This window comes from Haplochromis burtoni, unplaced genomic scaffold (assembly GCF_018398535.1).
Source record: "Haplochromis burtoni strain Fernald_Lab_line unplaced genomic scaffold, NCSU_Asbu1 Contig_22, whole genome shotgun sequence".
NCBI lineage: Eukaryota > Metazoa > Chordata > Actinopteri > Cichliformes > Cichlidae > Haplochromis > Haplochromis burtoni.
Window position 1 is genome coordinate 2,256,161 of NW_024582383.1, and position 27,887 is coordinate 2,284,047.

Consider the following 27,887-nt stretch of genomic DNA (forward strand, 5'->3'; position numbering starts at 1 on the left):
TCTTTCTCTTAGTAGAATACAAAGCTGGCTGCACAAAGCAAAGATGAAAACCAGCACAAAAAGCGATCGTTGCAGTGATTCTGCTTTAGCAACGTGAACAGGTAGAAAGGGAGGCTGCAGCCTGACTGCTCATCTGCTTGTTACCTGTTGAAGTTCAGGGTCTGGCTGCTTCCTCTCTGGATTCTAGGCTAGCTTAGTGTTAGCATGCTGTCATGCTGACCTGACCTCCTCTTCAGATCCATTTTTTAAACAATGGAAACGCTCAAGGCTTCAAAACAGGACTTCAGAAACCAGTGGCTGACGTAACAGTAGCTACGTCCCAACATTTGTACCGTCTACCGGCTCTCGCTATCACTTCACCTTACCACAAAATGCTTTTTCAAACCTGCATGAATATCAGTAAGTACATTTCCTAAAATGTCACGCTATTACTTCAAGGTAAATATGGAAGCATGGAGTTCATGCTTGTACATGTGGCTGCGGTCATTATATGTATGTGTAATGTAAAATGGAATTCTTTATTTATTGAAATGTCCAGATTTCTAGCTGTAGCATCAAATAATCTTGTTGAATAAAAAATGACCACCGTGCACCTATGCAAATTCAAGCCAACAGTCAAGATATATGTTCTGACATCTCCATGGAGCATGTGTAGCCTAATTTGCAACACGGTGAGGTGACACATGGATGTGAGTTGGGCGAGAGAGCGGTTGCGGCCGCTGGCACAGCTCCCTCCCCCTCCCCGTCTCTCTCTCCCTCCGCTTCTGTCTCTCGTGATCTCTCTCAAGCTCGTTCCCTGTCCTCCTTTCCCCTTTAACTTCTCTCTGCCCTCTCCGCCGCTGTCACTTCAACCCCAACACCCCCCTCTGTTGTCTGTCTTACCTCTGTGAGTAAGCAAGAGCCACTGTGAGCTGTGCTGATGATGTCGAGAGTAAAGTGTGAGCGAAGAGTAGCTCCACTCATACAGCAACAGCTCTCTGCCATATGCTTGTATTTCCTCAGAACATTCATTAAAGTAGGTGAGTGACATTTTGGACTGATGCAACGAATTGGAATTTGCATAAATAGAACCCTGAAAAGCACCGAGCATCCCCAGCAACGCGTTGCTTTTGGCTAGTAAGCCATTTTGGTAATTGCATTAAAAATACCCTTAAAATAGACAACAAATGTCTTTGATTTCATCTCAGCTATTTGATGTTATTTCCCACATTTGATGCCCCCCCCCCTCCCGTTTAATGTGGCCTGAAAGCACAGACTTGAAATGAAAAACAAAGCTGCCTTCTGAACAACCTACATAGCATCTCGCACCTCTTTTCCCAGTTTTTATCTCGTTCCAAATATGGCTCGGTGAGGGCAGCATTCATCACTTGCCAGTGGCACGTCCTAATGAAGCCGTCGTTCGTCTGCCTAATGGCACCTGGGCTCCATCTGTCATTTGCAAGCCAGTGCAGACACACGCCACATTCACCTTGCCAGCTCTTCGTTCGCTGACAGAGGGCGGATCACGTTCGACCTTTCCCCGAGTGTGCGCGTGTGTGTGTCTGTCTCTTTTCGCATGCTGTGAAAACCTTGTAACAGCACTACTGTGAAACATGGCCTCTTGCACTCGGCCCGGCTGAGCGCTTTCCGGCCAAGAGAAAGCATGCCACTGCCTCCGTGCCACAGTTCCCCGATGTGGCTCGAACCGGGAGTGTGACATATGTCTGTGTGGTCGGGACTGTGGGGTAGGCGTGTGCAGTTGCAGCTCGACAGCTGGAGCTGGGCTGAGCGGCTTCTCTTCTGGGAGCACTTCATGGCTCTTGCGTCTACTACACTGCCATGGCCCGAAGGCTGGTTTGACAACAGTTAACCTTGGATTTATCTAGCCCGCCGCCTAGCTCACAAGCACAGAAAGACACACACACGCAAACAGGAACATACTATACAGTAGACACACTGTACAGTCCTCACACACTCATTGAAAAAACATGCATGCAAACACACTTCAAAGGAGCACACTGTTCTCTGCATGCTGCAGACATGTACCATGCATGCATGCACCACATTTAGGCAAAATAAGACTTCCACAAACATCTGATATCTTCAAACAGCAAAAAACGCTGCCAGTCACCTATTTTTGCCTTGCAGCATTTAATGACAAGGCCCCGTCAAAAAAAAGAAAAGAAAAAAGGGAGAGAAGTCATCCTGCTTAAGTATGTTTTAGTGTAAAAATCCTCTTTCCAATTCATTCTCCAAGTTTGCCATCACTTAGGCAGGCTTATTCGCATGCCTTCACGCCAAGGGGTAGAGGGGAAATCCATTACATTACTTTATGATGCTACATCTGTTTAGCCATCCTTGCAAATTAAAGCACCTCCAAGCAAGCTCATCGCTCAGCACACTCAATTAAAATGACTCTGCCTTGTGCACAGATATGCTTCTTAGCTGACTTTTCTTTTTTTTTCCTTGTTGCTTTTCATCTGCTGTTGGGTCTGCAGCTGAGCAGGAGTGAGATGAAGTAAAATAGATAAGTGTGGAGCAGTTATTTTTCACGGGAGTAAGCAAATTATTATTCTATGATTTATTTTTTTGCTTGACTGCTGAATTCTGGATACGTGTGTGGCCACGTATATGGATGTTATATCATATATCTATATCTATATATATGATGCTTAACATCATTTTTGTTTCTCCCTGAAATGTGCTGAAGAGGAGGAAAAAAGGAAAATAAATGTACTTTTTAAGACTTCAGGAAGCATCCAAATCTTGATATTTTGACTGTGCTTGCTTAATTAGTTCAATAAATTTGACCCGATTTAATTAGCTCGTTTTCAGCAGATGAAGCCTCGGTAATAGCCATTATCAGTGGACCCCAATGCAGCATTGTAGATAGGAGAGAGCAAGAAAAGGCAAAGTGAAATGTTTTTAAGGCAGGGGACTGCGCTTGAACACCGAGGAAGTCTGGTCGAAAACATTAAGAGTTCTGCTTCAAAGCCGATATCTCAGCCTCTCCGTCTCGCTTTCTCTTTCTCTCTTTCATAGACCTCTGCCTTATTGAGGCTGACAATGGACAAGAGCGGCATGGTGAAAAGTAATTATGAGGAAAAACTGCATAGCTGCCCACGCAATCATCTGTGTCAGAGGCCACACAACAAAACACAGGGCTTGCTTAAATGAGCCTGACAAGCCCAGAGAATATTAATTTTCGCTCCCTTGATTTTATCTCCTCGAACATGTATTATTAAAGCCTTTCTCATCAAGGCCGCGATATGGAATTGATGAATAGTCGCCCAGATTGGCATTGTGGTTCCTGGAGGTGTTTATGTGATGCGGACAGAAGGAGGTTGAGCTCGAGGTCAGACACACATACAGTAACGTGCATCCACAGCGCCTTCCGGGCAGGTAACCCTGCAGGAGCTGGCCTGAGAGGTCTGATTGGGGTGCTGACCAAAATGAGACGGTAGACGCCCCCTCTACCCTAAGAGTAAATGGCGAGGACACAGCTTGTAATAACCACCACTTACGTGCAGTCACACAGACGTACACAGAATCGGCTGCAGGCACCAAAGTCCAAAGAAGTCAGAAGTTAGAATTACAGGTTTGCCGTCCTGATTGCAGACCCCTCGGAGCGCCCAGGCTCTGCTGGCACCGTGTAGGCACACACAGACTCATTACAGCCCGTTCAAGCCCAATCAGTGCAACTCTGGGTTTGGAAAAAGATCATAGCAGGTGTACCTGTGACTACAGAGCAGAATATTTACTTCAAATAAGGCACTCTCCTCGCTTCCTCCCTACTTTGTGCCATGCAGAATGCTAAGAGGCATACAGCAGCGCTTTCTTAAGAAGTTAGGCACGCAAAGGTTAAAATGGAAGCTTGTGAATTTCCACAGGAAGAGGAGCAGGTTGCGCCTCTAAATGCACAAATTACAACGCGCTGATATTTTTGCATCATGTCAAATATTGTTCCGAAAACATCACAGCAAACACAACCGAGAGCATTGTGCTGCGCCGCCACAGCGAGCCATTCTGGAACAAATGTATTGTGACTAACAGGATGGTACACTGTGTTAATGTCAGGAAAATCCATTTGAATTATGTAAAGCAAACTATATGGTGTGAGATCATAACGTATTCTGCTAGCATCATTATGCAGGGTGGGGGGGTGGAATGGAGATGGCAAATAACGTGCTGAATCTGTCAGATCTCCATGTATTAAACATATCGTTTCCCTCTTTATGGCCCCTACTCTCACATCCCAGTGCAAGTATCGATCTTGGTTGTCAATCTCCGCTGCTGGAGGGTTACATGAGCACGTAATGTTGCTGGAATGCTGAACACACACTTCCAACAACTATACACGTACGATACGCACAAATGAAGATACGGTTACACCGGAAAACTACACGATGATAAGAGGCTTCCAGAGCAGCGGCGGACATGACGGGGGGGGGGATCTCTTCTTTCATCTGCTATCACAACAGATCCCAGTGAGTTGAACCCAGTGTAGTAGATGTAGAAGGCCGAAAGGAGGCCGAGAGGAACATGATGTAGCTGAACTTAATAGCAAAGCTGCTGTTCATTGAGTTGCTCTCGACCGCATCCACACTGACATCTCAGAAGTAAAAAAAAAATCAGGACCCACTCTGACGTGTGTGAGTGATCATCGCTGTTTGAAAGTAAGATGTATACGAAATTTTAGAAATGCAACATTCACTTTCTTAAACTAACTTCTTCTTACTGTAATGTCAGTGACTCAAAGAGGATCTATTTATGCAAAGGGAATAAAATATATTTATTATTATTTTGCACTTAAGTGAGAAGTATTAGCCAGATTTTATTTTTTGATATTGAATGACGGCATCTGTCTTTCATTTCACACCTGACTGCAAAAAACAAAAACTACGATGACTCATTGTCTGAGAACAATGGACGATTGTAACATTTCCAAATTTTGTCTGCTAGTATTGCTTGGCTGGACCACACAAGTAGACTAATCACATACACATGAACACAAGAATATCCACCTGTGAACCTGCTCATACTGTAATAACATTTTAACATTTTAAAGCCTGATTGCACTTTTATTATTACTTCTGCAACCGCCTTCAACACTTGCTCTACACTGGGAGCTACTGTACATCTTCTTTGTAACAAGAGTTTTCAACAGATCTTCATCACTTTGTTGGATTGTTAGGGTCAAAGTTTTTGTTGTTACTTTTTTAAAGTAAAATGTTCCAGAAATAAGAACCTTCAGACCATAATAACATGAAAAACTTTAAGTTATGTAAGTGCTGCTAAAGCGGAGCATAATTTCACTTTGAGCCTTTCAAGACATGTCATAAATTTCTATGCATTCTTTTAGAAGGGAGCATTTAAGCTTTTACTCTTTATCACCGAAACCCTTGTTACATTCAGATTAATGAAATGCTATGTTTTTTAAGGCTCAGCCATGCTAAAATAAAAAAGAACACCAACCTAGGAATAATGTGATCCAGTGATTACACTGAATTTCACGCACTTAGGCTGACTGCTGAGGTTTGCATATAATTGCCATTTCATTTAGAAATGCAGACAGACTGCAAACTTGTTGCAATCAATCTGAGTCAGTCTGCACCAATGAGAGCAGCTTGTCTCTTTGCAAGAGGGGACTTGACTCAACTGGTTGCAGGTGCTTGTATTCTGGGTATATATTCCTATTGAAACAAGGTTGATGAGCACTTATGTCAATTTGATAAGCAGCTGTGAGTGGTCGCAGACCTGGTCCCGGTCTTTGAAGCAACCATTTCCAAAATAACTCTAATTCACAGACACAATAATTTGTTGCAGTCTGCAACCAAATTTGTATTATTGTGACACAAATGATATTTTCCTATAGAGCCTAACGTGCACTAAGGACATTGTTTTGGTTGAAAGAAAACAAAGTAAAAAAAGCCCCAAACCTCAAAACAGTACACACCTGTAGAAGTATTAAATATTACTACATTCACACCGTTTTGTTGTGGTTTTTTAAAGCGGAGTTATTACACAGCAGTTTTTTAAAACATAATTCAAACCAAAACTGTTCCAGAAGTTTCAAGCTAAATTGCATTTCCACAGTGGCTTTATTTACTACAAATGATATTGGGGGAAAAACAGGAGGGATACAATATATTACTGCGTTTCCTATTATTATTAAATCAAATGCTGGTGTTCACACAACACAGCCTACTTTATTTGACGTATCAGCTGCTATCACAGAACAATCTCCTCCGCTACGTTATCTATCCCCTGGCTTCTTCACAGTCAATAAACCCCGGGATAAGTGTCTGCACTCTAAAGCAACTTTCCATCTTTTGAAACCATATTTTCATTTCAGTGAGTTAAAAGTAAAGCTCATTACTCTTTTAACATGTTTCCAAGCAGAACAAATAGGAGCGGTTCTATTGTTTTGGGACTGTAGAGAGTGGAGAAAAGAAACAGGTTAAATTTTAAATAGAAATTTCAATTACGATATGGCACTACTCAACATTTTAAAAATGAAAATCAGAAAATCCATGCCAATAACTGCACTTTTGAACCTCAAGCTTTTCAGCTGGAGTCATTTATGTATCCTTGAAATCCCTGCGAGAGCTTGCCCTTGCTGAGAATCCTCCCTGACAAAGCTGCACATCAGTATGTATTTCTGGGTAAAGAGGTCAGGCGTATTTGCTAATATAAATTGAACTATTCAGATAGACTTAACCTTGGGAGACTGAAATTTTGCTTTAGTTCACAGCAGCCCCCTCAACCATTTAATCCTCATACACAGAGATTTACATACCCCACTTGGATTCGAGCAGACACACATCAGTCCTGTTTCTCTGGAATAAACTGCGTAAAAAGTGAACAAAGGCACACGCACGCACAGCCGCCACGTGCTGGGCTAACGTGTCCTGGGGATATAGAACATGCGAAGGATAGCAACACTGCTGAGCCCAAACAAAATCAGCCAGCCCATTAAATGAGGCGTGACTCAGGAATCGAGCGTAATTTCTCTTGATGGTGTCTCAACGTGTTTTAAAGTCATTTATATAACGACGGCGATGATTCACAGAGGAGGAGAGCAGAAATGGAGCAGAAAAAGAGCATATTGACTCTGTTGAGGGTCCCAGGAATTATGTCTCCAAACGTACAAAGAGGCAGTTAGCAGAAGGTCAGCATCATGATGTAAGCTCTGGAGGTCAGCGCTTGTGACACTGTAGCACCAACAAAGTGAAAGAACACCCGCCTTCCTTCTTTTCAATTAGTTTTTACAGCACACAGCTGTAAAAATGCAATTCGAGCACACATCCCCGTGTTCCTAACCCCCAGCACGGCGCTCACACTGCGTATTTCAAACCTTAAACTTTCTAAAAACACCTCCTGCAAAACGTGGACGCACAAACGCTGCTCCACATAACTCTGTGCTCATGTGCTACGGTGTACTTTCAGGCAACGCAAAGTGAGAATTATCTGCTTATGGCAATGCATGTCACGTGACACCTTGAGGTGATAGCGGGAGGACAAATATATATATGGCACAGTCTGTCCCCCTCTGTGAGTTTCAAATCCGAAAACAGAAAGAATAGAAAGGAGGAGAAAGTTCCTACAATAAAAGACCGCAGTCAGCTGCAAAAACAAAAAAAGAAAATCTTTGTGCCGTTTCTCATGGAGGCTCCACGCACGAGCTAGCAGAAGCCAGGTGGCTTTGCTCAAACCACCCAATCACAAAGGTAGAGATTAAGGAATCGCTAGAATCCTCCAACATCCAGGGATGTCCTGTGTGATTAGAGAAGCTTTCATAGCAGCAGTGCTAGTGGAAATACAAAATCATCACTTTTTTTGTTATTCACACTGGGTGCTTTCATTTAAAGCAACCGGGAATACAATTTTAGCACAGGCTGCCCTAGTTGGAATTGCATCTGGCACTAGAAATCTGATATCTATGGATTTTCAGTCAGATGCTTATTGCTGAAACATGCTAAATTGCTGAAAATGTAAAATAAATAAATAAATAAAAAGGGGAAAAACATGAGATGAGGAGTCCATTAGTTTAGCAAGGTAGAACACCAAAATACCTCAGCTGAGGAGGTTATTTTCACACGAGTGCAGGGGTGTGTAATTGCAATGCCAATCTTCTGGATTTAGCAGGAACTTAATTCTCACTCTTGGAACTTTAAATGAAGCATTTTGTGTAACTGTGATAGAATAGTGCAGATGCAAAACCTGAGCTCCCATTGTTGGCATAAAAAATTGCTTTAAGGTATCCACGGCCACTTTGCAAGAACAGTAATTATCTATTCTGTCACATAAATCTGTCTGCAGTGTTTTATTGTGCGCCGGCTGGCATAAACTTAAGGATAAAGATCAGATAACTATCAGGCACTAACTATAAAAATGATTTAGGAGGGAGAGTCACCTGCACTTTGCTCGGGATATACAACTCCAACTTTACCCAAACGAGATTTAAGGTCACTTATTAGCCCATTAATGCTCAGCGTTTGATGCCTCTCAAGGTTACTCATACAGCTTTGATTACGTACCTTCCTAATTATGAGCCGTGGTGTCGAACTGCATCGTGACCTCTGACCTGTTACGCAGTATCCTCATAACGGAACCAGCTCTGCTTTTTGATTTCTTCCTTTTCTTAATGTTTAATGAGCACGGTCACATGTAATGGATGTCATCGTCTCGCATCCTTCTCAGAGCCTAAGATGCACCAATCAATGCAAGTCTGACAAGCAGCATTACCACCAACATGCATCACATTACTAACAGCGGGCAGCTAATAATATACAGGCGATAAAGCATTGATCTTCTGCCAGGAATATAGAATTAAAAGTGAGTGTGCATACAAACTTACACCGGTCCATTGCTGTGGGCATGAACACACCCCTATTTAGTTTCATTAAATATGTCCATAACTTATGACTCAAGCCCTTTTCAGACAGGGACTATATAACACTGCTGGTACCATCAATCTGTAAAAGTCACAGCGTTCTGGGTCACTTTTACATTACTGCTGCTCATGGCTTTATGTGCAAATAACGCTAACAGATATAAATACAACATCTACACAGTGCAGTGTTTTCCACATACAGACCTATTTTGGGCAAGCTGCCCAGATATTAACCTTTCCCAGTTATGTGTAGGGGACTGAAAGAATGACAATCTTCTTGCTCTTATTTTGAAATTTCCTTGCCAGGTTGCAGTTTTAGCAGAGCTCATTATCTTTCAGCTCTACCACAGAGAGAGTTTTATTCTGTGTGTGGACATACTGTACCTGCACCTTCCTGGACTGCAGCTGGCAACTACAGACCTGCTCGAGGGATTTACTGCAGCCTAGAAACCCATACAAACGAGAACCTGCAGCAGGTGAACTGACTCATGTGTGCTACGCTAAGCTCAAGCAGCTATGATCCAAGACAGCAGAGCTCAAAATAATCAAAATCAATACCGGATGCGTTTGGTCTTCATCTAATTCAAAATTACCTTATTTTTTCTTAAAATGGTCCATTTCTTAGTGTAAACAATCCCACCACTTTCAGAACGGGGTTTGAAGTCATTGCTGCAGATTGACGACCTGTCCGGGGCTGGGATAGGCTCAAGCCCAACCATGACCCTAAATTTGATAAGCGGGAGGAAATGATGGATGGATGCGTTTGTAATCTAAAAATAATTACAGAGGGGGAAATGCATATATAATATTCTTTAATCACACACATCCATCCAGCTGTGCACATATAAGAATATGGACCTCTAGCACTGCATCCATAAGCAGAATGTAAACCTGTGGGTCATGATGCAGCAAGTTTCATGTGCTCTGTGCAAAAGATGTGAGAAAACATCAAACAACACAATATATTTTGAAAGTTGTACAGGGTGGGCCATTTATATGGATACACCGTAATAACATGGGACTGGTTGGTGATATTAAAGTCCTGTTTGTGGCACATTAGTATATGTGAGGGGCAAACTCCTCAAGATGGGCGGTGACCATGGTGGCAATTTAGCAGTCGAGAACTTTTGTTTTGTTTTTTTCAATAGGAAAAGGGCCATGTGACACATCAAACTTATTGGTAAAGTCACAAGAAAAACAACGGTGTGCTCGGTTTCAACGTAACTTTATTCTTTCATGAGTTATTTACAAGTTTCTCTTTGTTCACAGCCATTGACATGTCGAAGAGGTTAACACGTGAGGAGCGGATCGAAATTGTGTTGATATCTGGTGAACGCAGTAACCGGGTCATTGCAGCAGATTTCAATGCAAGACACCCCTACGAGACCACCCATCTCCCATGCTACAGTTAGCAAACTGCTTGCTAAGTTTCGTGAAACTGGTTCAGTGTTGGATTTGCCAAAATGTGGACGCAAGAAAACTGTCACTAATGAAGAAACATCAGTGGCTGTCCTAGCTTCATTCAGCAAGAGCCCACAGCGTAGCACTCGCCGCATGTCACTGGAGAGTGGCATTAGTCGAACATCCCTTCGGCGGATATTAGCTACTCACAAATGGCACCCTTACAAACTCCAGCTACTGCAGCATCTCAACGAGGATGACCCAGATCGGCCACAGAATTTGCAGAATGGGCAAAACAAAAATTGGAACAGGACCCTCAGTTCACGCAGAAGATTTTGTTCAGTGATGAGGCAAACTTTTATGTGAATGGTGAAGTTAACAAACAAAACCACCGCTATTGGTCTGACACTAACCCACATTGGATGGATCCCTCCAAGACTGTTGGAACAACAAAAGTGATGGTTTGGTGTGGTATATGGGGTACAACGATAGTGGGTCCATTCTTCATCAATGGAAACCTCAAGGCCACTGGATATTTGAAATTGCTACATGATGATGTGTTTCCCTCTTTATGCACTGAAGCTGGCACGTTCCCTGAGTTTTTCCAGCAAGATGGTGCACCACCACATTATGGGTGCCAGGTCCGAGCATTCCTAGATGAACAGTTTCCTGGAAAGTGGATTGGTGTCGTGGGCCAGTTGAATGGCCCCCAAGGTCTCCCGATCTGACCCCCTTAGACTTTTATCTTTGGGGTCATCTGAAGGCAATTGTCTATGGTGTGAAGATACGAGATGTGCAGCACCTGAAACTACAGATACTGGATGCCTGTGCTGGCATTTCTCCTGCGGTGTTGCTATCAGTGTGTGAAGAGTGGGAGAAGAGGGTTGCATTGACAATCCAACACAATGGGCAGCACATTGAACACATTTTATAAGTGGTCAGAAACTTGTAAATAACTCATGAAAGAATAAAGTTACGTTGAAACCAAGCACACCATTGTTTTTCTTGTGACATTACCAATAAGTTTGATGTGTCACATGGCCCTCTTCCTATTGAAAAAACAAAAGTTGTATCCAAGATGGCCGACTTCTAAATGGCCACCATGGTCACCACCCATCTTGAGGAGTTTGCCCCCTCACATATACTAATGTGCCACAAACAGGACTTTAATATCACCAACCATTCCCATGTTGTTACGGTGTATCCATATAAATGGCCCACCCTGTACTTTAGACAGACAAAGACAGAAAACTACATAGATGAAATATGGCAGTCGAGCTCTTTGTGCTTCTCCTTCATGTAACGTCACCCAGTGTGTGTTTTGCACATGCATGTCGAACAGTTTGCAAATGTGCAAATTCTTGATGCTGCATGTAGAGAATAAAGCATGTTCATTACATGCGACTGCTTTCTTTAAATAAAGGAGCGCTGTGTTATAGAGCTTCAGGGTCAAAACAGTGATGTGCAGCTCACAAAGATGCACTGGAGACAAGTGCACTCGTATTTTATACGGGCCTCTCCATTAATGTGACTGAATGCATTCAGACTAGAGCTGTGGTGAAAGTGATATGTAAATGTTGCTGGATCAGACCCAGTAACATCAGTTTGTTCATGAAGCTGAGACGTTTAGACGCGGTCAGGATAAAAAAAAAAACAAGTGTGTGTCTTAAACAGGTGTGAAACTGTGCCATGTGATAATTGGCTACTGTATAGTGAGCGCTATAATAAACTGTGATTCGACAGCTGGGAAAAAGCAATATCATCTCCCCATCAATTATTCCTTCTCAGATTTAGAGTGTGCAAGAGGATACAGATAGGAGTGGCAAAAAGCAAGCAGAAAAGCTAGAGGCTTTACATCTCTGCAAATGCAAAAAAAAAAAAACCAAGTCTCCGGGGAAGACTAATCACTTTCATTTTGCATCTCTGAAGAATTAGCCCAAGTTAAACAGACCCACACCACCACGGAGGCAGCAGAAAGCAATGCTAGCTGCAGATATGATAATGGATGGCTTTCCCCTTGAGGTTGTTAAATAATTATCTTGTCGTAGGTTTAAGAGCACATGTTTAAAGTAGGACGTTCCATCACTCCGGTCTTAAGCAGTTAAAAACGAAACGAGTACGTGTGTATCGTTCTTTTTAAATATGTACATTGTGGGACAGAGCGTGTGAATGAACATGCTACGTGCTACATTTATTATTCACAGGCGCGTCAACAAGTTTGAAAGTGGCGTAAGCATGCTTCTCTGTAAGGGATTAGAAGGATGCTACTTGATGCGTCGTTAGGACAATATGCAGCTGATCACTTTCAAAATGTCTAAATCAATATTTCATCTAAAAGGGATATTACTCGTATTCGTCTGCAAATCCGTAAGCTGTCAAGACTTTGAGCGCTGACAAAACTGAGCCTTCCAAGTGTCTGCCTGTCACTGTAATCCCTAATAACAGAGACCAAAAGAAAGAGCCATGTTTCCAATTTGTGCTCTGAGAAAAATCTTCCCTTCCATCCTCTTCTTCATTTTCCGTCTCCTGTGCCCTTTCCGGGGTTTTTTCCCCTCTCGCTGGGCTTTACTCGAACAAATCATTAGTAACACATACTGCTGTTTTTCTCTGTGTGAGCCAGGCTAATTCTGAAACACTCATTATACCTTCTCTCTCTGCCTGCCTTTCTTCTGCCTCACACAGACCTTCTTCTTCCTCTTCAGGCCCTGACCTTCCTCCACGCCAGGCTGTGAGATAGATCACTGTAAAAGCCGCCTATCTCTGAGGGGTCACATGTGGTGAAGGACCTGCTTGGCAAGGGTCGAACCAGGGCCACAGACCGATCTCCGTCTAGGGACTAGCACTCAGAGTCTGATAAGAGGTCTGTTTCCCTGCCAAGAACCTGCTGACACTTTCAGCTTGGACACACTCATGTGTTCCTACTTTCCATGTTCCCCCCATGTGGGTTCTCCCTCATTGTTTGATATAGACTCTTTATGTGTTTTCCAATCTCTTTTTCACTGGGTGTCAGAACAGAGCAGCGGATGCTAGGAGCCCACTGCAGTGCATGGCAGGCGGAGAAAAAGAAAGAGGGAGGGAAGCAGATGCTTGTGACAGTGTGGGGGCGGTAATGAGGGTCCCTACGACGGGCAGACAATCAGTAAGGGCCGTGTACACAGCCCACTCGCGCACACACACACACGTAGAACAGCGAGGGAGTAATGGGCTGGCAAAAGCCTGGGGCCAGTCTCACTGACACATACGCATTCACCACACACTACATGGTGAATAATAAAGAGGGAAACCACCACCATCACTGTCAGCCGCTCGCTGAGCAGAATAAAACCAGCCGAAAGTGTATTACCTGCACCATTTTTGTAAAATAATTATTTAGAACAAACAAACACCCCGGCCCGGCTGAGGTGAGTCAGCTCAGTGTGGAGCAACAGTAAACGGAAGAGAGGGGAGGAGGGAGGACTTTCTGGCTCCCTCAGCTGTTCTGTCTCATGCCAGGACGGCACATATGACATCCCAGTGTGCTCCCCGAGCCTGCCTCTAATATGCACGCAAGGCCTTTCAAAAGCATTACCCGGGCGATGGGAGACACTTTTATCCTGGCAGACGTTTCAGTGAGAAGGAGGTTCGATTCACCGAAGCAAAGGCGGAGAGGAGGGAAAACAAACGGTACTTGCAGAGCGCGGGGTTCACGTTGCCGCAGAGACATTTCAAGAAGTGGGGCAGAGGAGAAGGCTGCGTGTTGAAGTGAACGAGGTTTGAAAATAGCCCGAGACAGAACAAAGACGGCACAGCTGCTAAAGTGAGCGTGCACAGAGCATGTAAATGCAAAACACCTAAACCCGAAGACGCTCGGCTTAACCGTCGCAATGCAACCCTCGAGTCCGAGCCAGCAGCACGCCGGATAGCTGCAGCCGAGAAAGATTGATTACAATCAATTATGTCACCACAGGAAGTATTTGTTTGGCCGTTAAAGGCCAACTGATCAATGCGCCGAGCTAGATTTGGTTAAGATAGCTGTCAAGCAGAGAAAAGCGAGAGAGCGGTTAAACAAAATGATATATACAAAGGACCTCAGCAGCGTAATGTTGTGTCTGACGCGATGATTACTCTGCACTGCATCGTCGTGACCTTTGGAAATTGCTCGTTATATTGAAGCAGTGCTTTTTAGCAGAAAAGATTAACATTTCAAATTTGAACCGAGAGAGTACGTTTTTCGTCTGCGAGGCCCAGCTGGTATAAACATGCCAACTAGCAGAGCAGTGTGCCTCTTTTTGCTTTGTAAAAACAGCGATAAACTTATGATGACCCCCTCCAGCCCCCTCTTTTTTCTTACTTCTTAAAAAGTTACCAAGACACTAATCATGGCTGAAAGAGCACACTGGCACCGCACTACCACCTAAAGTGGGTACATTTGTGTGTGTGTGTGTATTGCAGGGCCTTTAACCTGCCTGGACACTAACTCATGGCGACTTGTGTCACAGTGGGGACCTGGACTGCTTTTTCAAGGTGGCTTGGTTTCAAGGTGAAGATTAGAGATTGGTTTAGGGTTGAGCTTCAGGGTTAGGTGTTGAGTTATTATGGTTAACGTAAGGTAAGGGGCTCAAGTAATGCATAATGTCAATGAGTAAGCCCACATAGCAATGCAAGGTGTGTGTGTGTGTGCACATGTGTGTGTCTGTGTGTGTGTCAGCTCATAACTTGTATTTGTCATCTCAAGACTGACAGCAGTCACTCTGAGTTACTCTTAGCCACAGTGATGTATTTGACCCTGGTGTTTATCCTAGCCTCTCTCTCAAAGATGTGAAACCAGAGTGACACAGTTACAGACAAATACAGTACACACACACACACACACACACACATTCAATAATACACATTTTCCTGTTCCCTCTGCTTGACGCCTGGGAGACAATTTGAAACGGTTGGTCCGTGGACGATCAGCTCTCTGCTGTAATTGGGTCCCTTGTCACCCAGCAAATTCATGTCAGCATTGGTCACATGGGATACTAATCTAAATGGCATCAGTGTCCTATTTGTGTGTGTGTGTGTGTGTGTGTGTGTGTGTGTGTGTGTGTGTGTGTGTGTGTGTGCGAGAGAGAAGAAGACCTATGGAAAGCAAGAAAGGTGCAGTAACTTTGAGGAGCAGAGGGTGCTTTCATATTATGTGCAGGGTTGTGACTGGGCTGTACTGTAGCAGGGCCCTGCTATGAATATGACATCTGCACACACAATGTGGTTTACTTATTTTCCATTAGTCCCTAAAATGTAAATACAGAGAAGGTAAAACACGGGCAAAGCTATGGCTGATCATTTTACTGCTACTTATTCTGTTCATCTTCTCTCTAAAAATTTCAACTCAATCATTTATTGTGTGATTTGGAATACACAGCCAGAACAGAAACTGGGCAACATTACAAGAGTTAGACATAATCAGATAAAAATTAAAAGTCATTTTCAACTAAAGTCTAAACATATATGAGTGCTATTTTTTAACTAGCTTATTTTTGTTGTCTGCAAACTGTTGTCAGTGAATTCTAGTAACTCATATTCAATGTATTTCCAGTCCAAAGACAAAACTCAGGTCTGATTGTGGTCATATGCATGTTTGGAACTGCCGAGATTCATCTGAATCCACATTTCCTTTGCTCTAGAGCAGCAGCCATACCTGAACAAGGTACATGAATTTAGATAATAAAGAATAAAAGGACAAGGACTTAGTATAGTATGTAAGAGTGCTGTTATGTGAAATTAATCAACAACCCTTGAGCAAATCAGGATTACTTATTCATCCAGGCCATTGTATAATGAATATAAATGATGACCTTTAGAGAGGAAGCTTTTTTCATGTCATGATTCCTAAAGCACGCTGAAGATGAGCCACTTTAGTGGAAATATATGAAAATATAAAAAGGTAATGTTTCATTACAGGAAAGATAACAGAAGCTTTACATGCCCAGAAATACATGCTCTAGCTCCTTTTTTTTCCCCCCCCCTCCATACCAAAAACCAGTCTAGGATGACGGGGTTTCACACACCTAGACCCTTTCCTTTGACCATCTAACTCACACTCAACCCCAAAACACTGACCCTTCTATTAAAATGGAAATGCTCAGGGATGTTTGTGGGCAAGTCTTTAAAATGCTACCACAAAAACATCCCTTCAGATAAAGTCACCTGGCCTCCAAATTCCCTCGTCTAATTCCCAAATCTACCCGATCTAAATCTACACGGTGCACGGGATCCACAATCCACAGATGCCCCAACCCAGCATCCAGAAGACCCAGAAGAACCACAGCCTTGTGTCTATCCTCCAAGGTGTCAACGGGGCTGCTGGCAGAAAGGGAACCTACATAGTTTAATATTGTGGCACCTCAGTGTAAAATCTACGGTGAAAAGTCTGTGAGTGCCATTTTTAGGGGTCTACGTGAGGAACTGGGAAGCTGCTGACACAGTAATTGCTGACATCTAGCAAAGAGGCTGAGGAAAAGAGGAATCAAAAAAAAAAAAGAGGTGTGAAGTAAAGTGGTAGTAAGCGACAGCATAGGCAAAGACAGGACGAGAACTTGAGCTGAGAGCTTGATAATTATGAGGAGGTGAACATGAAGCACTAAGCATGTGGTATTTCTCAACTTTAAACTACTAAAGCAGTGTTTGGTCAGATGTCGGTTACAGAACATGAGTCATCCCCAGTTTGTGTGTGTGTGAGATTCAGATACCAAAAAGGAATATCCTCAATAAACTGAGTACCAGAAAGGAGTGCTAGAAATCCACATGATGAACACAACATAGCATCCAACAGGTGAATGAACCATCTCAATCTGCTTGATCTTATTTTTTGGAAAGGGCAAAGAGAAAGCATGCTGAAATACGAATCACTACAGTACAGTAATCCCATATCCTCTTTATTAATAATAAAAGAGAATTGTGTGGGTGTTCGACAACAAACCTGGGTCTTTTAAGGATTGGCTGCAAAACAATAAATAGATCTGAGTAGAAGTCATCACACTGCAGCCCCAGGGTCACATCAAATTTGAAAAGTTACACTCAAAGCAAAACTAACAGATGCTGATGCTGTTCGTGTGGGTGAGGACAACATAGGATGTCAGCCTGAGATCCTTTAGCCTTCTAATGCTTCCTATGTATAAGCCCACTACATTATGTATGTTTACAAAAATAGTGAAAGCAAAGGGAAACCAAGAAAGTGACATTTGTATGCTGCAAAACCCTGATTTTAATACATTACCAAGATAAGATAAGATGGCTAACTTGCTCTATTTCGAGGTAGGCCAGCTGAGAAATGAAGGATCTTTAATGTGCATTTTCAAGGCAATATGATGAGACCTCATGACCAAACATTACGTCTCAGTCACACTAGTGAAAATAGGACCTAGCAGCCTCTTTGTGATTGAAGGAGACAGAAAAATTAATGGCCCAAAGGTCTGAGTGACGAATTTCAATCGCAAGGCAGTTGCACAGGTTGCCTGGTGGGAGGCGACCTGCCACCAAACAGTTGTGGTCTGACTCAGGCTGACTGCAGTCACTCTCAAACAAACTGATGAAGGTCTGTAAACAGTTGTAATCTAATCTGCAAACATGTTGCAACCAATCAGAGTCAGTCTGTGCAACTTATCTGTGGCGTGTCTCGTGACGCTAAACGCTCACAAACTAATAGCAGACAGACTTTGTCTAATTGCTACTTTATTGCCGTTGTGAAACATCAACTGCAACTGACTGCAAAGGGTCACAGACATGCTCTGCATCTTTAAAGCAAACCTGTTGCTACAGTTCATTACACATGCAATCATTATTACATGGTTGCAATCATTTTTGTGTGTGCTGCAGTGTGAAACACTGTTTTCCCTACTGTGATTAGCATAAAGGAGGCAATTTGCTAAAATGCAAAGAAATGCTTTGACAGTTTATATATTTCTTTTCTTATTGAATACATTTAGATCACAGTCTTTGTTGTTTCAGGGTCGTTAGACTGAGGTAAGTGCATCCTGTACATCCAGCTCTTCCTGTGCGTTGAACTCTTGCACACTCTGGAGAGTTTACTGTCAGTTCTTTGAAAATAAAGATGTCAGAGGTAATTGGCTTTTAAAATGCCTACTGTACCTGATGAAAACCATCAGTTTCGTCAGATGGAAACTAAACGCCCTGGCCTTCTTCTCAAAGAACTGTATTCGCCATATGAGCGCCCTTCAGGGGTTCTTTTGTTGAGAGCTGTTAAATGGTTAAAATTAATGGCTGTAAGCTATCAGCCAGCGCAATTTGGCCAATTCTTTCTTGTTTTAGCTTGAAGGGCCAAACTGCTTCCTCCCACAATGATGCAATAACTAAGTGACCTCTCTATGGCAACTGAACTGACTGAATAACTGCCCTCTGGTTAAAATCGCTCCTTTCTAATTGCAAAACCAGGTGCTAAGAATTATTTGAAAGGGAGAGGACCTTGTAAACGCCTGTGTGCAAAGGTGTCAGTAGGAATCAGACATACAGTACGACTTATTTTCAAGTCTATCCAAGCCTGGTTTAAACCCAGTGTGACATACAGATTGACTCTGAGAAGAACACAAATTAAAACATATATCCAGTTCTCCTGGTTTCTGATTAAGTAAAGTCCATGAAGTGCTTGGGGTGGAGAGACTGTGACACTGTGATGACACTGCTGAGAAAAGGGGAGAGAACGAGAACAACAGAGTGATAGAACAGAATCAGACTAATTCACCTTACTTGTTGATCCACAATCTGCTAAACTGGTGTTGTGAAGCCTCAGCAGCAGGGAGGAAAGAGGGTTATTGCAGACACTCGCTGCTGCAATTGAGTACAGAGTGGGGATGCTGTCGGCCAGTGACAAATAACTTGAATTTGTGTGGCCTTTCCAAACCATCCGCCACACTGCACAAGCATTTGTTGAGTGTAGCGAGGAAAGAAAGTGATGAGAAGCTTCCTATTGATCCTCCCCACTGTTAGGTAAACAAACAACTTCATCCGCAACCCCTTGTGACCACATACGTAAACTAAAGCTCACTAGGTATTTGTACAAAAACAGGACACATGGAAAAAGAAAATTTAGGAAGCCTGCCCAAAAACAGACAAATGCAGCAATGAGAGAAAATGCAATCACGCTACCATCTGCAGTCCAGCCAAACACACTTAAGAGCTTAAATAATCATGGGAGTCAAATTAATGCCTTAATAGCCATAACAGCTGCAAAAGCAGTGAATAGAGGCTGTAAAATTTTGGTAAAGTAACAATCTGAATGATTAGTATTCATTAGGAGTTCATTAAGTGAAATTTTAAGCATTATTATAGCAGCTAAGAAATATTTGCTATGCAAAATTAGAGTGCAGTAACAACATCTTTAGCAGAGAATTAAGACAGCCTCAGAGAGCCTCAGACAGAGGAGAGCAGCAAAACAGCAGCAGCATACATGTCTATTTGTATATGTGTGATAAGACCCCATTAAAATGATGCAAAACTTAAATAAATTTTAAAGCCAAGCTCGCTTCGTGTATGCTTGCTCCATGAGCAGTCTGTATTAGTGTGCATAAATCCATTCCTGTGACTACAAGCAAGATGGCGGAGTGCAGTCCTGTGCATTAAGCTAGTTTATACGCACTCATTTAACTGAAGCTCTTTACTGCTGTTTTGCTGCTTGGTGAACAGCAGCGAAACATCCACATTGATCTTAGTGTTGTATATTTTGTTTATATATTTTATATGTGTGTGTTTGTGTATGTGTGCATGTGACAATGTGATGCAAATCTGAAATTAATACTCTAACTACAACAAAGCAAACATGCACCTTACACACCTGCAAAAGAAAAAAAATCTTCCCGATCGAAACCCTTCAGTTCAGGCTATGTGTTCAAGGTATTGATTGGGTGATTTGTATGTGTTGCTGGTGCAGCTGAAATGTGTCTAAGAACATGTGTTGATGGATGTGTCTGTGGCTGGGCTCAGCCTGTGAGGGCTACAGGGTGGATGCTGGGAACGCTCTGACAGCCTCAAGGTTACCCGCCGTGCACCAAAACAGATGGATGCCCCTCATCGTAACTGTCTCTAATGTGCTCAACTCAATCATTCCCTCCCTCTCCCGTCCCATGCAACATCTCCCTCGTTCACTCATGGAAGCAGCTCGCAGAAAGCCCGAGCTGCACTGTGCATCCACAGCCAGCAGTCGAAATCGTGATTTTGTTTGCCATGCTGGGAGAAATTCAACATCTTATCCTGGGTGCAGTAACCGAGATGTAATGTTACCACGCTATATGCTTGGCCTTTTTAGCGTGTACTAGCTTACTCTTCTTTCGGACTACAATTCTGTGCATTATGTAGTTTAGAAAAAGCATGAAAGCCAGCAAAAACAACTCCACCTCACCACAAACCTCAGTCACACAACACTGACATACTCTCATATATATGGCTAGTTAAGCATTTTCTAGTTCTTGGCCAGGGCTGGCGACAACGTCCCATCCACAGCACCGGTGAGCCATCTCTTTACTAGCTAGTAATTAATTTTGAAGCACATAAAGGCTGCAGTTTGCTTTTTTTGATACAAGACTCATTTTTAAATTCAGATTTTTTTGCTCAGATCTGATTTTTATCAATAATAAGCTGCCATGCAGGAGAAGCAAACGACAGGAGTATTTTTCTCAGCATTTTCAAGGCTTTCTTCTGTATAGAGGGATATATAAGTGGAAGCTACGAAGCTACAAGTGGCAGCACTGTAGCGTGAATTAAACTATTATTCATTAATTTAATGAATTAATTACATTTATTCCAGAACGTCGGGGGCTACTTTTAACTACATCTGCCATTGCCACTCCGCAAGATTCTCTCAAGAAGAGAGGAAGTGATGGAAAAGTCACGTTCTGACTTGAATGTTGAGACTGAGCTCGCGTTACACAGTAGCATAGCTGTATTGGATTTCTGAGATTACATGGAAGTGGCTGGAATGCCAATTAAAAAGATGATGTTTTTGTGGAATAAAAGCAGATGTAAATCACAGTTTTGCTGCAGTCTGGGTGGGATGTAGAGTGTGACAGACATACAGACGCTTGGTTGGTTTCATACTTTGCTGATGTGGCAAAAAAAAAGTGACATTGACTTCTAGCAGTATAAACAATGTAAAAAGTAAAAAAAAAAAGATGCCAAGTCCCCAACTAACTTCCACAGGGCACCTTTAATGAGACCCAAGTTATGTAGCCGGCCAAACAACGAGCTGAAGCAGCTAAATGGCACAGCTGAGCTAAGGGAAAGTGCACAATCAGGTGAAACTTTGTAGGCTTGTCATCACAAGCGTCACCTTTCACTTGACATTTGGAAGCTCTTTATGATAATTCTGCAAACAAAAATCAAAACAAGTAATGGTTCAGAACCACAGCAATACTTTGTAAATGTATGAATATGGAAAAGTGCATATTTCTTCAACACATCCATTTACTGACACTCATGAGGATGAACATCTCCCACTGTTCTCCTCCATCTTTTTATCCATTCTCTTTCTTCTGCCCCCGGGGCGTTTAGGCTCCACGGCGTTGCATATATCCAATTATACCGCGGCTCTGAGCACGATGGTGACACATCGATTGACACGAGTGACATCCAGTCTTATCACAGTGACACGATGCAGTGCTGGAGCAAGCATCATTAGCCTGATCAGCCAATAGCGGGGCAGCTCGTTAGACCTCCTCTGGGGCTGGACATGCAGTTCTGGTTCTAATACAGATATTATAGGACAAAGAAGCCGAGTGACAAAGTGATGGAGAGCGGAAAGGAGATTATAAACCTTGAAGGAGCAACTTTATGTTTGTGCACTCTTCTGTATTTTTGTGTTTCAGGCAATTCCACTGGGGTGATGTCGGGCAATTACTTTTCCTCGAGCCACAGCTACACAACAACAACTTCCTTCAAAGCGGCATCTAAATCCCCCTCCCAAACCTCGATGATACTGCAGGCAGTCTTTAAGCCACCTGATTACATGAATCACGTGAGCATTTCTAGCTAAAACGATTGCCTCAAATACTACGACAGTTTTTTTTCCAAAGTGTGCTTTTGGGATAGGTTGTGCCCTGAGGACAAATCATTCTCCGTAGAGCTCTTTTTGGCCCATTTTTGATCCACCTGTGGTATTTATAGGCAAATGTTCTCGTATTGCTATGCTCCACTTATAAGCCCTCTTTCACCAGAAAGGTGCTGTCAAACTCTGCATGAAAACACGGGCTTTTGTGAGATGAAGATGAAAGAAGGCGTGCTCGTTTCCACCTTTCCGATTCATCTTCAAATCGAATGCATTTGCTGGCTGAAATCGCTGTCCATGCATTATGATGTAAAGGTGCTACATCTGTGCCCAGCTGAAACCAAGCCAAGCTCCAACGGCTGTCGGAGGGTGCTGCATAACAAACCCTGCTCCACACCTGTTGGCCGGCCCCGGCCAGCTCGAGCTACTCAATCCTATTTACAGAGACAGCACGATAAAATATTAAATGCTCCGATGAAAATCCTTTCAATATTCACACGACACTCTCACATATCTACAGATGGTATTTCCATGTGCGCACGTGGGTGTGTGTTGCACGTTCACCTGCTTTTTCATTCTAAAAACCCTTCATCACTTCATCATCGACGTCATATCAAAGTGAAAGGCTGCATTGTGTGGCCGCCCCCGTTTCCCCCCTACCCCTCGGGATTTAATACTGTTGAGCAGATACATCAGTAAATAGTGGGAAAATGCTGTGGTTATTGTGTATTCTCCACTCACTAGAACATTGTGAATGCAGGCAAATACATTGTGCCCCGACCTCTTTTGTTCCTCTGCTAAGCAAGCGGAGGAGAAATGAATACGTGGCAAACGCCATGATCATTTTCTTATAAATAGTGAACGAAGTAATAAAGCTGTTTTGTTGTCAATTGTGTAAGCAGTTAGGCAGATATGGTCGCAACCCTCTGTGCACGCCTTGGAAAAATAAATTAAGGACACTGGCTAAAAGCTGGAGCAGAGGGATTCTGAAGGAATCACTGCACTGACAGTGAAATTCATCACTAAATCTATCTGTGCAATTACTGATGTGAGCGTCAAACTGGCGAACAGTGCTCTGCTCCCTGTCTTCCGCCTCCTGCTCCCTCTTCCACTTCTCCTTTCTGTTTGTTTACCATGCCCCTGACAGTAGAACAATGCAGCGACCTTTGCAGAGATAATTCTATTACGTAAGTTGAGTAATTGCTCTGGATGTGGAAGAGGAGTGTCCGATTGCTCCTCTTCCTTGGCCCAAAGCTCTCATGTCCTTGGATTTAAATGAAACTCTGCGGCATTCACGGAACCAGACGTGGAGAGGGTCCGCTCCGAACGCAGAGGAGAGCAGAGCGGAGCAGAAGAAGGGGAAAGGATGTGAGACGACAAGGAGATGGAAATGAGCACGACAAAAGCAGTGAGCCAGAACCCAGCAGGGTAAACCCCCTCCAACCCCCCAACCATTTTTTAAAGCAGTGCTGGGCACAACATGTACCTACAGATTGTCCGAGAGGCTTTGAAAACAGCCTGCGAGGTGCAAAGAGCCCTCTGAATTTCCACAGTCACATTCCCATAAGTGAAGGTGTGCAGTCACAATGTGCAGGCTGCAAGGGTACACAGGAATAAATGGAAGCAGTGTGGATAGCTCTCGCCTGCTGAGGCGCTTTTTTCCCCTTTATTTTTTTTCATCTTTTCCACCACCTAGCGACCTGTTAGCTATGATGGAGAAGAGGGCACAGAGGCTCAGTGCTAACAATCGCAAATAGTGGCTTTATTGGCAGAAGTGTTCACTTTACTTTATTCAAGTTTCTTCATTTGGACAATGGGTAGAGATGAAGCCACAGAAACAGACAATTAATGATATTTGCTAGCAGCTATCTGTTGGAGAAAGAGAGATGGAGAGGCAGAGAGACCGAGGGAGAAGCTCCACTCCCACATTGTTAATTAGAAGATCTTTCTCCCTCTCTCACGCTGCGCTTGCTGAATAAAAGATGCCTGGAACACACATGCACGCACAAAGGCAAGGACTTAAGAAAATTGTTGGCAACATGCCTGTATTGTAATCACAAATTGTACATGTAATACACTGGATTCTTGCAATGTCCGGAAGATATTATTCATTCAGTGATCAATAACTACAGCCAGCGAGAGGGCTGTGGGTTGGTACAGTGGGATGTATAGAGAAAGAGAGAACGACAAGAGGCAAAGCAGCGGAGGAAAATAACAGGAAAACTGATTTCATGCTCGGGGGATTGCATCTCATTTTCTCCCAGCACAGGGAGACGGTGTGCGGTCCAGCTTGTGGATTTACTGCCACCTGGTGGTGCGTGACTACTCTGTAGGCCCTACAGTGTAGGGGCTCCAGAAACCTCACAGGAAACAAAGGCAGTCATCAGAGTGGACGTCGGAAGGTTGGCTCAATCCGAGAAAAGTAAACGAGACCCTTTATCTCAGGCAGACGGAGTCATGCACACTTGTGCAATACGAGCACAACTCCAATGCACTGGAGTATTCCCGCAGCAGCGTGCCTGTTTGCCTGGCTTTCACCTCTCTTCATCTCCTTTCTGCCATAAACAAGTAAAGAGAAACTGCTCGAAAGAGTTACGCAAAGAAAGAAAATCAGCCACGAAATTCTCATTAAGACTAATACCGCACGGCTAAAAATACTATTACACGCTTGGACAGCCTAGTCAATATTAGTGCACATCTATTTCCAAAAGAAGCAGGCGAACCTAAACCTGCAGAGTCACAAAGATGTAAAATATGTCACCGTCAAAAGCGCCTGTGTCTCAAGAAGAATTACTTCTTTGTTGATATGAAATCAATGAGACCTCCCTCTATGTCATCCCGGGCAGCGCCGGGGGGGAATTAATGAGGGCTTCTCATCACTAATTAACACATAAACACTCCGTTCCCATCACCGAGTGAGAGCTGAGGTCGGCTGTTTGGCCCCCGTGTGGAAAACACTGCGTCAGAGGATCGTGAAAGAGAGGGAAGTGAGAAGGAGAGAAGGGAAAAAAGCGAGAGAAAGAAATGTGGAACCGAGAGATATAAAGTCATACACAGCAGCCGGGCCTGACATCAGAAAGGTCGGGATGATTAGGGGATGCCAGCACTCACAGATAGCAGCTCTCCTAACAGCTTCCACCACCTCATTAGTCTGGCCCAGCAGCGCTGTGCCCCCACTATTAAACGCTAAATGAAAGACCGCCAACCGTGATTACTGAGGGGAAGTCCCTTGTCGTCATGGGGATAAGAGATCCCTTTTCTCCCTCACTTTCAGACACACACGCACACCAACTCGCAATTCGTCTTTAGCGAAAGCTATTTGAAGGACGCTTATGAAAAGGCGATTGAGGCAGAAGTGGATATTTTACACATCATCAGTTGCGGTCGGGCTAACTCCCGAGCCCGAACCGCGAAAGCTCACGACATCAAGCAAACCTGTTACGTCAAAGCACCTGCAACAAAGCAAAAAAATAGATGCCCTTAACAACTGCCGGCATCTCTCAGGTGCTTCATTTAAAGATCACAACACACTCTCAGCTCCGAATTCATGCAGCATTTTTAACAAAGCTTTAACTTAACAGGCCTGAACCAACGAGTCCTTGAGTCAAGGATGCGGCTCTCAGTGCTGCACACAGGACGGCGCGAGTTCATGGGTCGAGCCAGTTTTTAGCATGGAGAGTGTGAAATATAATAATGTGCATGTGCATAAGAATGTATAATGGTACGACTTATGAACTGTAACCTTGCAGTATTGTGCAGTCTTGTGCTGTTCTGTGCACCTCGTGCATCATGTGTTAAAGGAGGATTCCATCAACTTTGTGCTGCACCTCCACATGATAACACTGTTGTGGAGATGAGCTGGCTTTGAGCCTTCCATATTTTAATTTTCCTCAATCAACTTTCCTTCAAAGCCCATGAGGCATTGTCCTTTAAAGGCTTTCTACTTCTCTCTGGAGTCCCCCCTTTAATGCACATGTATGTAAGGCAAATGCAGAAAAATCTTAAAGCCAGCAGCACTCACGGTCGTTGCAGTAGGTCCCCGAGTAGGACGTCAACGAGCAGTCACAGGTGAAGTTCTCCCAATGCTGGATGCACACGCCCATGTTGGCGCATGAGTCCTCCTGGCAGGTGGTGCTGGGCCCTGAAAAAGGGTGAAAGGGGAGAAGAAACATAGAGAGAGAGAGATACCACAGGTGCACAGTCAAGCAACGATAAGATTGACCGCTGAGGCTAAACAATGCAGGACCCATGCAGAAGGAATGCACTCTAGAAAGACAGGTCTACACCATGTGGGCCTCGAAGAAAAAAACAAGGAGCAAACAGTGTCGTCACACGAGGCCTGACCTGCAGTGCGAATGCAGTTTAAAAAAATACTGCCTGATGAATCCTGCTTCATGCTGGGTAAAGCTGCTGTAGCACTGGGAAGGCGACGCACAGGCGCCAGGTTTTCGCAGCGTCGACTGCACGCTCTTTGAGCAGGGTTGGGGGGAACATCAGCATATACTCTCAGTTAATTACTGCAAAAAGTGCTGTAGAAGACGCCGCTTGCAGCGTGTGCGATGCACTCCGATCGGCACTTAAGACACGTTGCTGCAAATGACTTGGACCCCCGTCTGGGCTAATGTGATGACACTGTTAAGTTTCCTTCTTTTTGGTAGTGTGTGCGGGTGGACGCGCATGCACTTCATTTCATTCCAACATGTTTCCAAATAGTTTTATCAGAGTAAAACTCGCTGCATTCCCTCTATAAAACAGGCAAGACAAGACATAAACCTCCTAGCAGACGGCTCATGGATTCAAAACTGCATTTAACAATACCCACATTTAAAAAACAAACAGACAAAAAAAATGGCATTAAAAAAGCGAGCCCGGTCATTTCCTTGACAAATACTTGCGAGAGAATACACGGCGAACACTGGATACACTGGACAGACGGAATTCACGAAGAGAAAACGGAAAGAGTACTCGAGAACACGCAGTGCATATCCTCGTGTATGCACTTCAGTCAGACAGGAGTTGAGGAGGGTATTCAAAGTCAAACTGGATGTGTGTTTGCTATTCCTCTACACGCCACACATAGCTCTTACTTTTGAATACTTTTACTGAGAGGGAATGCAGATAAGGACAAGCGCACAGCATAGATAACGAGATAAACAACCCCCCCACCCCCCCGTGAGAGTCTAGACAGACAAAAGGGGGGGAAAAAAACTTGACAGTAACCCTTCTGATAACCGTAGAGAAACAAACAAAATTAAATAAAGCAAAAATTAAATAAACAGTCCAAATATATGGCAGACAAATGCAAGTAAACACAGTTTAAGAGCAGTTGTCTTGTGCAAGACAATGTGAAAAGAAGGAGAAGAAGACATCTGAGGTGGAATAAACAGAGCAAGTTTGCCAGCTGAAAGTGCATTTACTGTGTAATGGACAGTAACGGTGGTCAACCAGGCAACCCAGAGACCGCACGGGCACGAGCGGCTCATCGGCGCGAATCAAACACATCGGTGCTTGTTTTGTTAGAGATGGAGGATTTTGCTGAACTCCAGTGTTGTGGCAGCAGGCTGCTTCCTCTCTGGAAAAAAATAATAGCAACAC

At 43.6% G+C, this 27,887-nt stretch overlaps 1 protein-coding gene across 15 annotated transcripts in view; it reads right to left on the reverse strand.

The window, feature by feature from the left end:
* Positions 1 to 27,887, reverse strand: part of LOC102308027 (neurexin-3b) — a 317,322-nt gene that overhangs the window by 150,514 nt on the left and 138,921 nt on the right. For all 15 annotated transcript variants that reach the window (XR_006054139.1, XR_006054138.1, XR_006054137.1 and 12 more), the window contains one exon: positions 26,314 to 26,433. Coding sequence is in view for 12 of the 15 variants with exons in the window: in XM_042218692.1 (XP_042074626.1) it covers positions 26,314 to 26,433 (120 nt within the window). In the remaining 3 variants the exon portion in view is untranslated. The remainder of the gene's footprint in view (positions 1 to 26,313; positions 26,434 to 27,887) is intronic.